The 14,888-nt window shown below is 67.8% G+C and overlaps 1 protein-coding gene across 15 annotated transcripts in view; it reads right to left on the bottom strand.

The window, feature by feature from the left end:
• The window catches only part of SCRIB (scribble planar cell polarity protein), a 19,621-nt gene extending 4,733 nt beyond the window's left edge, over window positions 1–14,888 (bottom strand). For 4 of the 15 annotated variants that reach the window (XM_082720435.1, XM_082720438.1, XM_082720439.1 and 1 more), the window contains exons 1-24: window positions 14,303–14,872; window positions 13,224–13,341; window positions 13,023–13,101; window positions 12,842–12,931; window positions 12,685–12,741; window positions 12,520–12,583; window positions 12,347–12,421; window positions 12,134–12,278; window positions 11,633–11,751; window positions 11,241–11,440; window positions 10,958–11,124; window positions 10,723–10,853; window positions 10,506–10,631; window positions 9,664–9,810; window positions 9,150–9,539; window positions 8,492–8,554; window positions 8,035–8,124; window positions 7,504–7,581; window positions 6,639–6,962; window positions 6,455–6,535; window positions 6,119–6,373; window positions 5,676–5,786; window positions 5,285–5,578; window positions 4,994–5,182 (exon numbers count right to left, since the gene is read on the bottom strand). In XM_082720435.1, the coding sequence (XP_082576561.1) occupies window positions 4,994–5,182; window positions 5,285–5,578; window positions 5,676–5,786; window positions 6,119–6,373; window positions 6,455–6,535; window positions 6,639–6,962; window positions 7,504–7,581; window positions 8,035–8,124; window positions 8,492–8,554; window positions 9,150–9,539; window positions 9,664–9,810; window positions 10,506–10,631; window positions 10,723–10,853; window positions 10,958–11,124; window positions 11,241–11,440; window positions 11,633–11,751; window positions 12,134–12,278; window positions 12,347–12,421; window positions 12,520–12,583; window positions 12,685–12,741; window positions 12,842–12,931; window positions 13,023–13,101; window positions 13,224–13,341; window positions 14,303–14,461 (3,552 nt within the window). In that variant the 5' untranslated portion in view covers window positions 14,462–14,872. Of the gene's footprint in view, window positions 1–1,755; window positions 1,837–4,993; window positions 5,183–5,284; window positions 5,579–5,675; window positions 5,787–6,118; window positions 6,374–6,454; window positions 6,536–6,638; window positions 6,963–7,503; window positions 7,582–8,034; window positions 8,125–8,491; window positions 8,555–9,149; window positions 9,540–9,663; window positions 9,811–10,505; window positions 10,632–10,722; window positions 10,854–10,957; window positions 11,125–11,240; window positions 11,441–11,632; window positions 11,752–12,133; window positions 12,279–12,346; window positions 12,422–12,519; window positions 12,584–12,684; window positions 12,742–12,841; window positions 12,932–13,022; window positions 13,102–13,223; window positions 13,342–14,302 lie in introns of all 15 variants that reach the window. The other 11 variants (XM_082720425.1, XM_082720433.1, XM_082720437.1 and 8 more) reach the window with 7 other exon arrangements.

Below are 14,888 nucleotides of genomic sequence, written 5' to 3'. Positions count from 1 at the left end.
GAAAGTGATCACGGGTGACGAACACACAGACGAGGGCGACATCTCGGCCTGGCTGAGAGCAGGAGCCAGAGCGGGGGGGCGGCACGGAAGACCCCCTCCCCCACAGGAACGGCCCGCACGGACGGGGTGGCTGAGACACAGACCTGGTGCGGCGGCCACTGAGAAAGGCCGAGTGCGAGAGAGAGTGTGCTGGTGGCACCCCAGGAAGCAAGGCCAGGAGGGCCCCCAGCTGGGGAGAGGGAGCCCAAGGCTGAAGGCATCGAGCAGACATGGGGACAGTCGCGGCAGATGGGGCCACTCCTGCGGCGGGTGCGACCGCCGTGAGCTGTGGACAATGACCCTAGAGACAGGGCCCAGCGGGGACAGCCGCGATTCTGATGGAAGCAAATTCAACGACACTAAGGAACCCACCTTCCCACCTTCTGGAATATGCTGGGCAAAAGGCTGCACGGAGGCCCTGGCGCGGCGGGGCACGCGGTCCGGGGAGGACAAGGTGCGCAGCCCGGCTGAGCGGAGAGCACCCACAGGAGGCCGCCGCCCGGTTTCTCTCGTCAGGGAAGGCCGCGCGCGCACAGGGAAGGGCTGTCCCGCGGGGCAGGGCGTGCGCTCTGGTTTTCCCGAGTGGGAGCTGCTCCCGTTTCCTGGCCTCAGGCTGTTCGGAGGCCCCAGGCCCAGACCTTGGCTTCTAAAGACCACTTTCCAAGCGGAGCCAGTGCTCCCTGGCGAAGCAGGACGTGGGGCTGTGCGGGAGACCAGGGCACGAGCCAGGGACACAGAACCAGCAGCCACGGCGCCACACCGGCCCCGGGAGGCGCCACACCAGCCAACAGGGAAGCCCCTCAGCATGGGGAAGGAGCCCCGAGTCAGAACCCGGCTGCGGCCGCCACCGTGCTGCTTGCACCGGTGAGGGAAACGGGACGGAGAACCCCACAAAACACCACACGGATTTCACAGGGGAAAAAGCCACTCTGCGGTGGGAAACAGGGCGACAGCCCGTGAAGGCCGCTGAGGACGGGACACACCGCCACCTGTGCGCCCGGTCAGTGGGCGGTCATCCCAGCAGAGCTGCGCCCCTGAAGCCTGTCTTGTGCGGCCCGGGGACCCTGCACTCGGTCAGGGTCGGCAGACGAGGGAGACGGGGCAGCCAGATGCTCGTGCGCCCCCGGCCCGAGGGGATGCTGTGCGCGAGGCCTCGGAGGGAGTCTGCGGCCTGTTCGTACCGCTCTCCTCCAAGGTGAACGTCATCTTATGTATTTGTGTGTTGCAAAAACAAAGAATGGGGGGCGCCTGGGTGGCTCAGATGGTGAAGCCTCTGCCTTCAGCTCAGGTCATGATCCCAGGGTCCCAGGATTGAGCCCCACATCGGGCTCTCTGCTCAGCGGGGAGCCTGCTTCCCCCGCCCCCTCTGCTGCTCCCCCTGCTCCTGCCCTCTTGCTCTCAAATAAAATCTTAAAAGAAAAGCAACAATGGGAAGAGAACCCCAAACGCACACCACGACGGATCGGAGTGGGGCGTGGGGATGGCCGTCGGACTCCTGGCAAGAGCCGGCTGTGGTCTGGGCTTGGGACCACGTAAAGGCGCGCTCCAGCACAAAACCCATCTTTGAAACCATCCTTAAGACCTGAAAACAAGCAAGGCCGACTGTATACCAAGTTGGTGCCGTAACACACAGAGCTACTTCACGTGACTTGAAGACTCGGTATTTTGGTGACGCGTCCCAGTGAATAAATAAATCTCAGGGACACGGGACCTTACCTCGCTCTCAGAGGCCTTCTTAGCGGTAACGTTGCTACTGCACTTTGAATCGTTAGTTAGGATCACGTTACTTGGAAAGAACTTCAGTATGAGAAAAAGAGACACAAACATAAGAATTAAAAGTTAGTGAAAACCCTGCCCTCCTGGTTGGCCCAGTTGGAGACGCCTGTGACCCCTGATCTCGGGGTCAGGAGTTCCAGCCCCACGTTGGGCATGGAGCCTACTTGACAAGTAACAGTACAAACTAGCGGCTTCTCTCTTTCTAGAAATATCCACATTCCAGGCTCCGAGGGCTCCCAGACCCGGCCGGGCTCTCAGTGCCGGGGACCCCTGGAAATGGCCAGCTCCAGGGCTGGGGCAGGAAGCACCTGGACACCTGCGTAGTCCGGAGAGCAAGGAAGCTGTCAAGTGACACGTGTCAGGCTGAACAGACAGCTGCACGCCCCCCCGGGGGCACTGCGCGGACACCAACACGCAGAACATACAGACCCGCGAATTCAGCAAGAGAAAAACACTTCAGACCTCCCGGGCCTCAGCTCAGTCCCGAGAACATGGACAAGATGAAGGGGACCAGTGTGTCCTGCAGGTCCGGGTGGCGAAGCTGGGGGGAGGTGCCCCTTGCAGGGAGCGGGGCCCAGAGGAGGCGCGGGGAGCACCGTGCCCTTGCGCGAGACGAGGAGGGCAGGGGAGTGAGGACGGGGCGCCAGCTCTCCGGGGGGGCCGGTGAGACGTGCTTTGGCAAGTGAGAGCCGGAGGCCAAGGACGTGAGCAGAGCACTCCCACGTCCAGTGCGGACAGGCTGGCGGGCGGGTGGCGTCTCCTCGGTCGGAGCCTCCCTGGAGCGCTGAGAGGAGGCACAGAGCCCAGGCGAGCCCACGGGCTGGGTCTGCGAGGCCGTGCAGGTGCCCGAGGAGGCCCTGGCCACGGAACAGGGCCAGCAAGTGCACACATGTTCCGCCCAGGCAAGCCCTGAGTTCCGAACCCAAGCAGACCTTAGACTCTCGGCAAACCCGGACTCCTACAGGGTCAGATGCGCTCACATTCAACAAGGGAAAAACCCGGCAGAAGAGACGAGTTTAGGGAGAACCGGGGTGGGGGGCGGCGAGCGGAGCCGTACAAGTGTCCTGCCCCCACCCCGGGGCTTCAGACACAGAAGCAAACAGCCACGTGCACGCTGGAACGGGCCCTTCAAGTCGGCACAAGGCAGGGCCACTGGCCGCCCTCACGGTCCCCTGACACCGGGCTCCCGGAGCGACCGGCAGGGCCTGACCGGGACGCAGGGTTTCCAAGCAGCTTAGCAGGAGTACGGAAAGCAGAGCGAGGCCTGGGCGTGCCGGGAAAGCGCGGCCCCGCGGGAAACGTGTTCTGAAAGCAAAGGTAACTGTCGAGGCCCCGCCGACTTGTCAGAGAACCCGCGGGCTCATCTGGCAGAGAGAACTCGCTTCTCTGGAATTTTTTTTAAAATACAAAAACCAGGGCACCTGGAGGGCTCAGTCATTAAGCCTTTGCCTTCAGCTCAAGTCATGGTCTCAGGGTCCTGGGATCGAGCCACGCATCGGGCTCTCTGCTCGGCGGGGAGCCTGCTTCTCCCTCTCCCACTCTCCCTGCTTGTGTTCCCTCTCGCTGTGTCTCTCTCTGCCAGACAGATCAAATCTTTAAAAAATAAGTAAATAAATAAAATAGGAAAAACCGGCAATGTGACCAATTAGGGATCAAAGCACACAGGAAAGCAACTGTATTTACGACCCAATGAGCACGTAAGGGAGGCGCCATGTTCCTAACCCGCGGGGACGACGGGAGCAGGGTCCCCACTGCTGACGCGACACAGCCGTCCAGCCAAGTGCAAGTCCCGGAGGACAAAGGAAGCGCATGACGGCGCAGGGTAGGGAGGACCTGGGGAACGGGGAGATATTCCAAAGGAAAACCCCAAGTCCACAAGGCACAAAGGACAAGATTAGAAGACGTAATTCATAGAAAACTCAGATTTCTAAACCCTCAAAGAAACCAATCTTAAAAATTACAAGCGACAAAACCACGTGCATCCCATGAGACAAAAGCCCGACAGGCCATCACGGGACAGACAGACAGACGTATGCGGGCGCCCACGCTGGGGGCCGGGGATGGGGGCACACAGGGCAGGCCTGCCGATCTGCCCACCGCTGGTCCCCAGGACGCCCTCCCGCACGAACTCCGCAGAAGCCAAGGTGGGCTGCCAGGCCTGCTGGCCACTGTGCTGGGAAGCCCCCGGCAGCCGCCCGCGGGGCACAGCCAAGTGCGTGCACCCCACGTGGAACCCGGCGGGGCTCACACCCTCCGCCGTGCAGCGGTTTTCTTCCTTCTCTTCAGAGAGAGCTTTAAAATCAGCAAACGCGCTCATCGAAACACCTCTGAACACACGTAAGAGATCAACAAAGGTAAAGGCGTCCTTGGGACTCCTCGGTCCAGCCTCAAGGCCCAAGAGAAACTCAAGGTCCAGAAACCACCAGGATTCCCGTGAAGACGGACGTGGGGGCACGAGGCCCCCAGCACAGTGTCCAGGCCCAGAGCGCGGGCTCCCTTCCCGTCAGTGGACACAGGACAACAGATAAACCTTGTCGGCGGTGACCCCCACCTCAGGGACCAAACACCCCCCCACAGGCCAACCTGCAGTGACCGCCTTGTCCCTCTCCAGGTGAAGAGCCCTCGGGGGCCTGTGTGGGCTGTGGGCAGGAGTGGCCGCGTCGGCTTCCACCTGGGGTCTCCGGGGACAGCAGTGGGCAAAGAAGGACTGCGTGGGGAGTAGGGGGCCCTCCTGCGTGGAGGGGATGCCGAGGCTCAGAAGCCAGAGCCGCTCAGCATGCAGGCCAGGCCGAGGGTCAGGGCTCTGGGGGGCCGGGCAGGAGGACACTGGTGCCCCCACAACCCACCCGGAATGGCTAATCTGAGGCAGACGGTCCCAGGGAGTACCCCGTCTGGGAAGGAGCCGCCAGCAGGGTACAGGCCCTGGACCCCTGGCTGGGTCCGAAGGCGCCATCCTGCAGGGCCGCGGCCTCACCACGCGTCGGATTCAGAGCCCCCTCACCCCTGCCCAGATGCTGCCCGGCTCAACCACACACCTGCTCTCGTGGACTCCGCCCAAGGCTCAGTGTGCTGTCAAGCGCAGGCATCCAGGAGCGCAGCCTGACCCTGCGGCGCCCCGCCCGCCCCCCCGCATGCACACGGTCCCTCCTCACGCAAGCCGAGCCGCACACGCACTGACCTCGGCCGGGACCGCGGGGCTGGCATCGAAGCCGTCGCAGACGAGCACGGTGAGGGTGTCGCCGACGCCCCGCAGCAGCTGCACTGCCTCGCCGTGGGTCAGGCCGAGCAGGCTCTGCTGGTTCACCTCCAGCAGCCGCAGCCCAACCCGCAGCCGGCCGTCACGCCCGGCCGCTCCCGTGGGGCTCACCTGCAGAGACCGGGCCTCGCGCTCCAGGATCCGCCAGGACCCGGGCCCTCGTCCCCTCCCCGAGCGGCTGGTGCTGCGGGGGTGGCCGAGGAGGGGCCTCACCTTGGAAATGAAGATGCCCTCGTCTGTGGGGTCACAGGGGTTCCCTGCATGGCCCTTGGCGCCCCCTCGAATGCTGATGCCCAGCTTCTCCCCGGGGGCCTTCTGGATACAGAGTTCCCGCATGCCCGGGGGTGGTGGGTCCCTCCTCACGAGCAGGACCAGCTCCAGGCAGGGCCGAAGCAGGGCACTGACAGCCTCCTGGTGCGTGGCCTCCCGAATGTCCTGCCCGTTCACTGCCAGGATGCGGTCCCCAACCCGAAGGCCGCTGCGTGCAGCCAGGCCCCGGGGGAGCACCTGTCGGGAGGGGGATGCTGAGCGGGCTGGAGGCCTCGCTGCCCCGCGGCCAGGCTGGGCCCTCCCGGCACGGGAATGCCTGTGGGGCCTCATCTACCTTGGAGATGAAGACGCCAGGCTCCTGGATACCAAACGGGTGGCTGGAGTGATCGGAGCCCCCGACGATGCTGAGTCCCAGGGGGCCCCCGGCTCTCGGCAGGCAGATCTCCTGTGGGTACCAAGGGGCCTGAGGGGCTGGCTGGGATGAACCCGCTACAGCAGCAAAGCGGGGCCTCTCCAGCTCAGAGGGCATCGGGCCTAGGTGGCTGCAGTCAGCTTGTCAGGGATGGTGGGGGGCTGAGGAGGCGGGGGCGTCCCTGCCACCTCACAGCACACGAGCACACGGAAGGCCACGTGGGGACTCAGCAACCTACGAAACAGGGCCCCAGAGCGGAGGGCGCAGAGCCCAGAAGCACCCGCTTTCCCACCTGAGGGGCGGATGCGCCACAGCAAACTTTACGGGGGATTAGGGTACAGGCAGGCAGAAGCCTGGGGTCTTACCTCCACCGGGTACGGCCCCTCTGAGGCAGCAGCTGGCAGGCCAGGGGCCAGCCTCAGCAGCCCGGACTCCCCAGGGGTGGCAGTGACCACGGCGGTGGTGGCTGCAATGGGGGGTGGGGGGGAGTGTGGCAGAGGGCTGGGGGGAAGGGGCCCCCCGGCCTCCCGCTCCAGCAGTAGGGCGATGGTGGGGGAAGCGGCGGTCAGCAGGGAGACGGCGTGGTCGTGCCTGGCCTCAGTCATGTCCACCCCGTTGATCTGCAAGAGTGTGGCCAGTCAGGGTGCCCTGTGGTGAGTGGAGCGGAGGGGCAGTGAGCAGGCCCCCCTACCCCCACTCACCGAGAGGACACGGTCGCCAACCTGCAGAGTGCCCGCCCGGTGGGCAGCGCCCCCCTCTGCGATGCGGGAGATGAAGATGCCCTGTGGGCGGGGGTCGGGGGGGAGAGCCAGGCACAGTGAGTCCAAGTTCCGTCCTGCCCCCTGGCCCCAAAAGACCCCCTTCCCCACACCGCAGCTGCCTCACCCCGTCACCGGCCCGGTAAGGCGTGGAGCCCTTCCCGCCGGCGATGCTGAAGCCTAGCCCCTTCTCGCTGCGCACGAGGCAGGCCACATGGCGCTGGCGGGGGGCCCCAGCAGACTCCGGCTGGAGCAGGGGCAGGCGCAGGCCGGCTCCCCGCCACTCCCGGGGGCTGTAGTCGTCCTCAGGCCGCAGAGGCGTGACAGTGACGGCATTCTCGGGCTCAACCATGCGTTCGCGCCACAGCCGCATCCGCACGGTGCTGCCCGCGCCCCGGAGGGCCTCCACAGCTTGGTGGTGCTCGGCGCTGTGCAAGGCCACACCGTTCACCTGCGAAGCCCGACGCCCATCAGGACAGGGCCACAGCCCCGTGAGTGCTCTATGCACCCCTGTGCGGACAAGGCTCCCGGTGGGCTCACCATGCCCATGGCCTGAGTGGCCCCCGGGGGTGCGGGCAGGGTAAGACGCAAGCCAGCTGATGGGAACCCAAGGGTGCCCTTCCCGCTGGTCCACACCTAGGTCCCCAGCCCTGCAACCCCTGCCACCTATCCCCCATCGAAGCAGTCCCGCGACTAAGGACACCCGAGGGCCCTGGCTATCTGAGCCCGGCTCGGTGAGGCTCCTGTCCCACCGCCTGTCCGTGGGCCCCTCCAGATCCTCAGGCTCCATCCTGGTGCGTCCGCATCAGCACAAGCACATGGTCTCCCTGGAGCCCTCCCGACACACCTGCCAAGGCTCCGGGGCAGGACTAAACCTCCCACCCAGCTTGCTGGAGGGCTGACCACCTCCCCGGCCAGCCTCCAGGGGCAGCATCTGCTCCAAACACAGCCGGGGCCCTTTGCGTGAAACCTGAGACGTGTCCCTGACTCACCTCGAGGAGCTTGTCACCCACTCGGACCCCGGCCCGGGCTGCAGGGCCCTCTTCGGACACCCGGGAGATGAACACACCCTGGGGAATGAGCGGGGCTGAGCAGGGGGGAGGACGGAGGCCGCGGAGGGCCCCGTCCTGTCCTGCTGGGGGAGCAGCTGGCCAAGGCCTGGAAACCCCCCGCGGAGCCTGCAGAGACGCCCAGGGGCACGGGAAGAAGAGGATGGGCCAGCGCTGTCATGGGCCAGGCTCACTGAGGCCAGGCCCACAGAGCCAGAGGGCCCAGGTCAGTCTCCAGGTACGATCTGCAACCCCAAACCCAACAGGGTCGAACCCGGGAGTGAGGCAGAGCGCGGAGGAGAGCGCCAGCGCCCCGCACCACCTCTGAGCCATGGAGCTGGTCCTGGGCCGGCAGGCAGGGGCCCAGAAGGAAGCGAGCCGGGAGGTCTGAAGGGGCGGCTGGAAGACCCTCAAAGCCATGACCGGCTCTTGGGGAAAAGACAGGGATGTTGGGAAAAGGGTGCGGCCCCTCACCTCGTCACCCCCCTTGTAGGGTGTAGAGCCCCTGCCGCCGGCGATGCTGATACCCAGGCCCCCCGTCTGCCGCACGATGGTGAGCGTCAGCTGCAAACAGAACACACGTGGGCCGTCCGGGGGCTGCCTGTGGGCCTGGCACGGCGCGAGGAGGGCCTGGCTCTGCCCAGTAGCAGAGGAGCCCCGTGCGGCAGGGCACTGCCCGGACGGAGGCCGGGGTCCTTGCCTCCACCTCCAGATGCCGCCTCGGAGCCCCGCAGATCCCGAGACGCCCCGGCACCCCGACAAGACCGGCTGCCTTCCTAGGCCCCAACGCCACGTCCATCCGCATCAGAGGGCACCCGGGCCCCACCCGAGGAGGGGGGCAGCAGCACGGACGGGCCTGCGGGGCAGGGGTTAGGAGGCGCGAGAGCCCACAGCCCAGGACCCGGAGCACAAGCAGAGAGCGAGTACAGACCTCCTCCTCCTCAATGCGCGCAGGCTCTATCAGCAGGTTATTGGCCGGGTCGAACGACACCCCCTGTCGGACGGGACCAGCATGCAGTGAGCCGCGCCCGCCACCGCTGCAGCCGGCCCCCCGCGAGCAGCAGGGACAGGAAGCACCACACGAAACCGCCACCACTGCAGCCAGCCCCTCCCCTCCAGCCCCCAAGTATGGCCGCCACCACCAAAGGGGGCAGAGTCCGAGGGGTGGGGGACCCTGCAGCGGGCAGAGGCCGTGTCTGACTGTCCCCTTAGCTGCCGCAGCCTCACGCCCGTGCTCCGGATGTAAGCTCGACGCCAGATGCACAGAAGAGCCGGGACACCATGTCCCCGGGGAGCAGCCGGGGACAGGACTGGCCTGAGGGGCCACAGGGGCCCAAAGGAAGCTCCGAAGAGGACCCAAAACAAAGCAGGAATCCAGGCAGCAACGCGCAGCTGCCAAACTCCGGGACCCCAGTCCAAACGCAGCCCGGGGAGACCCTGGAGTCAGCAGGCCTTGGGGGTGTCCGCCAGGCCTGGGATGTGGACCCAGAGCTGCTGTGCCAACTGCCGGAGAGCCCAGCACGGACCGCGGCCCGACCAGGAGGAGCTGGCACAGCCAAGCCCAAGTAGGTTTGTGAGCAGAAACCCACCTTCACAGAGGGCACGGGCACCAGGGTCGCCGCCTGCTCCTCCTCCTCCTCCTCCGGCCCGGCCTCCACGGCCTCCTCCTCCTCCTCCTCGGGCTCCTCCTCTTCCTCCTCTTCCTCCTCCTCTGCCCTCGGAGCCCAAGGCGCGTGGGGCCCGTTGTGCCAGCCCGAGGGCGCTCCGAGGCCTTCACCATCAGGCTGCGCCCCCTGCAGCAAGGCCACGACGGCCTCAGGCTGGGGCAGCTTGGAAATCTTGAAATGCTTCTTGTAGTGAGGCGTGTCCTTGCGGATGAGGCGCTGTCTCCCGCCAGGCAGGGGCCAGGGCGTCTCCTCGCTCTCACCATCCTCCGCGGGAGGCAGCAGCAGCGTGTCCTCCGCGAAGCGCACCGTGGGCTGAACAAAGCCGGCCGTGAGGAGGGACCCCGAGCTCGGGGCTGGGAGGAGCCCCCAGGAGGCCCAGCCGCGTGCGCACGGCCCCCACCCCCCATGTCTGCCCGGCCCCCGGTGCCAGCCGCACCTCTTCGTAACTCTCCTCTGCGGCCTCCTCCTGGGGGCCGGGCGCGGCTTCCTGCAGGCTTGGGCCCTCGGGCTCTCCCTGGGAGGCTGTGCCGGCAGATGGCTGTGAGTCCTCGCTCACACCGGACTCGGTACTCAGCCTCTTGTCCTGCAGCGGAGCGAGCGCGGCTCAGTCCACGGTGGCCAAGGCGGGTTGCGCCCTGCACAGGCGGGGGCCGGCCGTCCCAGCTCGCGGGGGAGCCACACCGCCACCAACTCAACAGCTGTGTGCCACGGCCCCTCACAGACCTTTCCCCGGACAACCGAAGGACAAGGGCCCATGGGCTCCCAGGAGACGAGCTCCCGTCTGGGGAAGGTCCGGGGCCTCACGGGCGCGGGACACTGCAAACAAGCTGCAGACAGCAGCCTCGCGGGCCAGGGGGACCTGCCCTACAAGCCCAGCTCTCCCCCGGGATCCCAAAGCTTCCCTTCCCGGCCCCTGTGGCCCGAAGCCTCCAAGGGACCAGGATGGGGCGGGCGCTCCCAGCTCCCGACGCCAGAGCCGACCCTGCCCGCGCCGGCTGCGTGAGCACCCGCGGCCCTCGCTCTCCGTCCCCCGGGCCACCAAGAACGCGGGCGCCTCGGGCTGCCCCTGCACATCTGTATGCCACATGCTCCCCCCACAGCCCCTGTGCAACACGACCCCGCCCCGTGGGAGAGGGGCGCTCGGCCCCGGACAGCACCCCCAGCCACCCTGGGGCCTCAAAGCCCCACACCCAGGATGACGAGACGCTCAGGGCTCCCGCAAGGTACGAGCCTGCAGGGCCGGCGTCCCCCCTGTGCCGAGCGGGTTCCCACAGGCACCTCCTCCAGGGGCGAGGGCGTGCCGGACTCCGGCCGGCGGGAGTGGGCTTCTCCTCGGCGCTCCTCCACGCCCCTCTTCAGGACCTTCAGCTCGCTGGGGTGAGGCGTGGCTCGGCGCTGCAGGCCCTGCGGCATGCACAAGGGCGCGGGGTGGGGCAGGCAGGGGTCAGGGGAGGGCAGGGAGGAGGCAGCCCGCCCAGGAAGCCCCCCGCCATACCCGCTTCTCGGCAGCAGCTCCCTCGGTGTCATCACCGCACGCGGGGACCTCCAGAAACTGGATGACGCTGACGCGGCTGGGCGGGACGTCGCTCCGGCTCTCCGAGGGGCTGCTCTGCTGCCCCGGGTCCTCTGCGGGAAACCAGCGTCAGTGCGGCTGGGCTTGTCTGGGGCCGGACACGCCCCCAACCGCACTCCCCCTGCCGGCTCACGGCAGCCCATCACCAGCAACCTACCGAGGCTGGGCGGGGGCTGTTGGGGCAACAGGTAACACGTGAGCACCTTCTCGCCGGTCTGAGCGTCGTCCTCGGTCTGGAACCGGAGCATGGGCTGGGCCTGGTTCTCGGCCAGCCAGAGGGCCTTGAGGTTGAGGTGCGTGAGCGCGAATGGCAGACTCCGCAGCCTGGCGGCCAGAGGGCACGGTCAGCGCACCGGCGGCCGGCGGGCACGGTTGGCGCACCGGCGGCCGGCGGGCACGGTCGGCTCGGTGGGGGCTGGGCAGGGCAGGCGGGCACTCACCGGTTCCCGGCCACGTCCAGCACGTGCAACTCCGCCGTGTGGGCGAGCTCGGGCGGCAGGGCAGCCAGGCGGTTGTCCCTCAGGGAGAGAACGCTGAGCGCCGCGCAGCCTCCGATCTCCGGCGGCAGCGCCTCGAGGCGGTTGCGGTCCGCGTTGAGGTTGGTCAGCTTGGTCAGCTTCCCCAGTGAGCGAGGCAGGGCCTGGCCAGGGAAAGGGCGGGCCAGGGGTCGGCAGAAACCTTCTGGGCTTCAGAAGGGGACGGGCGCCCCCCAGGGCGGCCCCCTCCCCCATACTGCACCCACCGCTTCCCGCCAAGCACCTCCTGCCAGCGGCCTCCCGCCACATGGTGGCACCCCAGCCTCGCACCCCTAGTCCTGCCAGGCCGGCCGTACCGTCAGCAGGTTCTCCGTGAGAACGAGCTCGGACAGGTTCTCGCAGTCACCGATAGCCTCGGTCACCTCGCACAGCCGGTTCTGGTCCACCTTCAGGATGGACAGCTGCTTCAGCTGACCTGGGGCCAGGGACACGTGGTGCCAAGGGCTGAGTCGGGGGAAGGGCAGCACCCAGGCAGCACACAGCTCGGAAGAGGGCAGCGCCCCTCCCTGCTGCCTACCCCGTCCTCCTGCTCTCGCCGTCCATCGAGCTCCCCAGCCCCAGAGAGCACAGGTGAGCGCACCTGCGAGCCCGCTCCTGCTCACCATCCGCACCCGGCCCCCGTGAGACGCCTCGGCTCCTCAGCTGCGGCACCCGGTCACCCCGACCCCAAGCCTTGGCGTCCTTCCCCCCTCTTGGGGGCCTCTCTAGGAACCCAGGTGGGGTCATGGTCCCCCCCCCGCCCCCGCCCGAGGTTCATGGCCAGCCACGCCCCTCCCCGCGCCCAGGCCAGTGCTGACCGATGCCGTCAGGAAGCCGCTGCAGCAGGTTCTGGGAGAGCAGCAGGTCCGTGAGGAGCAGCAGCCCGCCCAGCTCTGCCGGCAGCTCCTCCAGCCGGTTCTCCGACACGTCCAGGCACACCAGGCGCCGCAGGTTCCCCAGCTCCTGAGGGCAGGCACGGAGGGTCAGGGGATGGCCGGGCGCCAGGTAGGGGCTCCCACACCCTCACTCACCGGGGGCAGTGCTGACAACTGGTTCCGGTCTAGCCACAGCTCACGGAGATTGGGCAAAGCCCCGAGGGTATCAGGCTGTGATAACAGATGGGTACAGGGGACGGGCTTGGAGGGACGGCCGGCCGGAGGTTCGGTGGCCCTGCCCCGCCCACCACGGCCCCGCCTCTCCGCACCAGTACTTCCAGCTCGTTGCCGCCCAGATCCAGCTGCTCCAGCTTGACCAGGAAAGACAGAGACCTGCGGAACAAACCGCAGGTTTTGCCGGGGCCACGTGGCCCAAGGCGCCCTTGGACCGTGGCGCAGGCAGAGGCTGGGGGGGGGGACCCGCGCCCACTCACGCAGGCAAGGACTTCAGCAGGTTCTCTCGGAGCTCCAGGGTCACCAGATTGGCGAGGCTGAAAGAGAGAGCCGGGTGAGGCGTGTAGGAAGCAAGCACAGCGGGGGGGGGGGGGGGGCTGAGCCTGTCCCTCCCGCCCCCCCCCGGAGGGCACCCACTTGCCCACGTCCCCGGGCAGCGCTTGTAAGGACACGTCATTCAGTGCCAGGTGAGCCAAACTGCGGAGCTGAGTGAAGCCTTCGGGGAGCCTGCACCAGGAGAAGGGGATCCCAGACGTCAAGGACAGGGCTGTGGAGGCCCCCAAGCCCGCTACTGCCCCCGGCCGCGGCCACCGCCCACCTGGACAAGGGGTTCCCGCTGAAGTCCGCGATCTCCAGAGCTTTGCAGAACTTGATGCTCTCGGGAATCTCGGGGATGTCTGCGAGGAGAGGGGCACCGAGCGGACAGGGTCACCATGGAGACGCACGCAGAGCGCCCACGCGCTCAAAGCCCTTCCTGCCAGCCGGCAGCTGCAGCCCCACCCCGCACCGGGTCCCTCACCGTTCCGGGACACGTCGAGCTCCACGAGCTGCATGAAGTTGGCCACCTCGGGGGGCAGCCGCTGGATCTCGTTGTCACTCAGGCCCAGCTTGCGCAGGTTCAGCAGTCGGAAGAAGGGCTGTGGGCAGGAAGCAGGGTCAGGGGAGGGCGGACTCTGCAGCAAAGCCCCCTCCAGAGCTGACACCAATCACAAGCCACGGACCCCGTGGGCCTCTGCCTGCTCCAGGCCACACAAGAACCCAGGGTCCTGCCTCATCAACCCCGTCTGCAGCAAGAAAAGAAGAGAAAAGCCTGTACCCATGCCTTGCTACACTTCCACTTTGCTAACTTTTGGTACCCGGTCTCTCGACGTCACCTCAGATGCCTCCCCTGCCACTGTCTCGCCATATGGCCGACCTCCTGAGCCCAGACCTCAGCTGAGAAGTTCACCTGCTCCCCAGCCGGTGGCTCTTCCTTCCCTGTGTGCTCCCCCAAGACTGCCCTCGCCCCCCGGAGCTCCTCTCCTACCCACCCAGGAAGGGAGCCCGCCAGGACCCACAGTGACTTCTGCCACAGCACCCGACCTCCCTGCCCCGCATCTGTGGCAAGAACTTGACAACTACCAAGAAAAAAAAGGCAGGAAATGAGAGGCACACAGGTTGTCATCCCGGAGGCTCCTGCACACGGCAAGGGACAGAGCCCCCCCAACCAAGCCCCGGTGGGCCACACCCTTTGCACACAGCCCCCAGGCACGGGGCCACCAAGCACCCTGTCTCCAGAAAGGAAATCCTTTTATGACCTGCTTCCTTTAGTCTCCCCCGCCGAGCGGACCAGGACGCGCAGCAGCCGGCAGAGGCGGAGAGCCTGCGGACCCGCCTCGGGGAGAGCTCGCCGCCCCAGCGCGGCCGGGCCGAGAGCCGGCCGAGCAGCAGGCGGGGCTGCCCGACCCCGGCGCCGCGCGGCAGGTGGGTCCCCACCTGGCGGCTCAGGTTCCCGGCCCCCGCGGCCCCCCGGCCCCGCCGCGCCCCGCCGCCCGCTGCCACCTGGTGCCAGCGCCCGAGGCAGGCGAGGCCGGCGCCCAGGTGCGGGCGGCCGCTCACCTTGGGCAGCTCGCGCAGCTGGTTGGCGTCGAGCAGCAGCTCCTCCAGGCTGCGGCTGTAGCGGTAGATCTCCTCGGGCACGGCCTGCAGCGAGCAGTGCCGCTTGTCCACCGACTCCACGTGCCGGTTGCAGCGCCACAGCGGGATGCACTTGAGCATGGTGCGGGCGGGCGGGCGGGCGGGCGCGCGGCGCGGGCTCAGACGCGGGCTCGGACGGCGGGCTCGGCCGGGGGGCGGGGCTCGGTCCGCATGAGCGCCGGGGTCGGCCGGGCGGGGGAGGGGCGGGGCGGTGGCGGCGGCGGCGGCGGTGGCGGCGGCGGCGGCGCTGGGCCCGGGCCGCGCTCGGAACGCTTGGCCCAAGGCGGCCCGAGCTGGGGTCAAGACGAGGGGCGGCGGTGGGCCGAGGCGGGGGCCGGGGGCCCGGGTGGGCGCGGCCCGGCCTGCGCTCAGAGTCTGGGGAGACGGCGACGGCGGCCGCGCATCCCGCCCAGCCCGCTCCTCCGCCGCTGTGCCGCAGCCGGAACAGCCGCCGCTGCCCGCCGGACTGCCCCGCCGACAACCGCCGGCCGCCGCGCAGCCCGCCGGG

This window comes from Mustela nivalis (assembly GCF_964662115.1).
Source record: "Mustela nivalis genome assembly, chromosome: 2".
Classification (NCBI taxonomy): domain Eukaryota; kingdom Metazoa; phylum Chordata; class Mammalia; order Carnivora; family Mustelidae; genus Mustela; species Mustela nivalis.
This window is presented reverse-complemented; position numbering and strand designations above follow the sequence as displayed.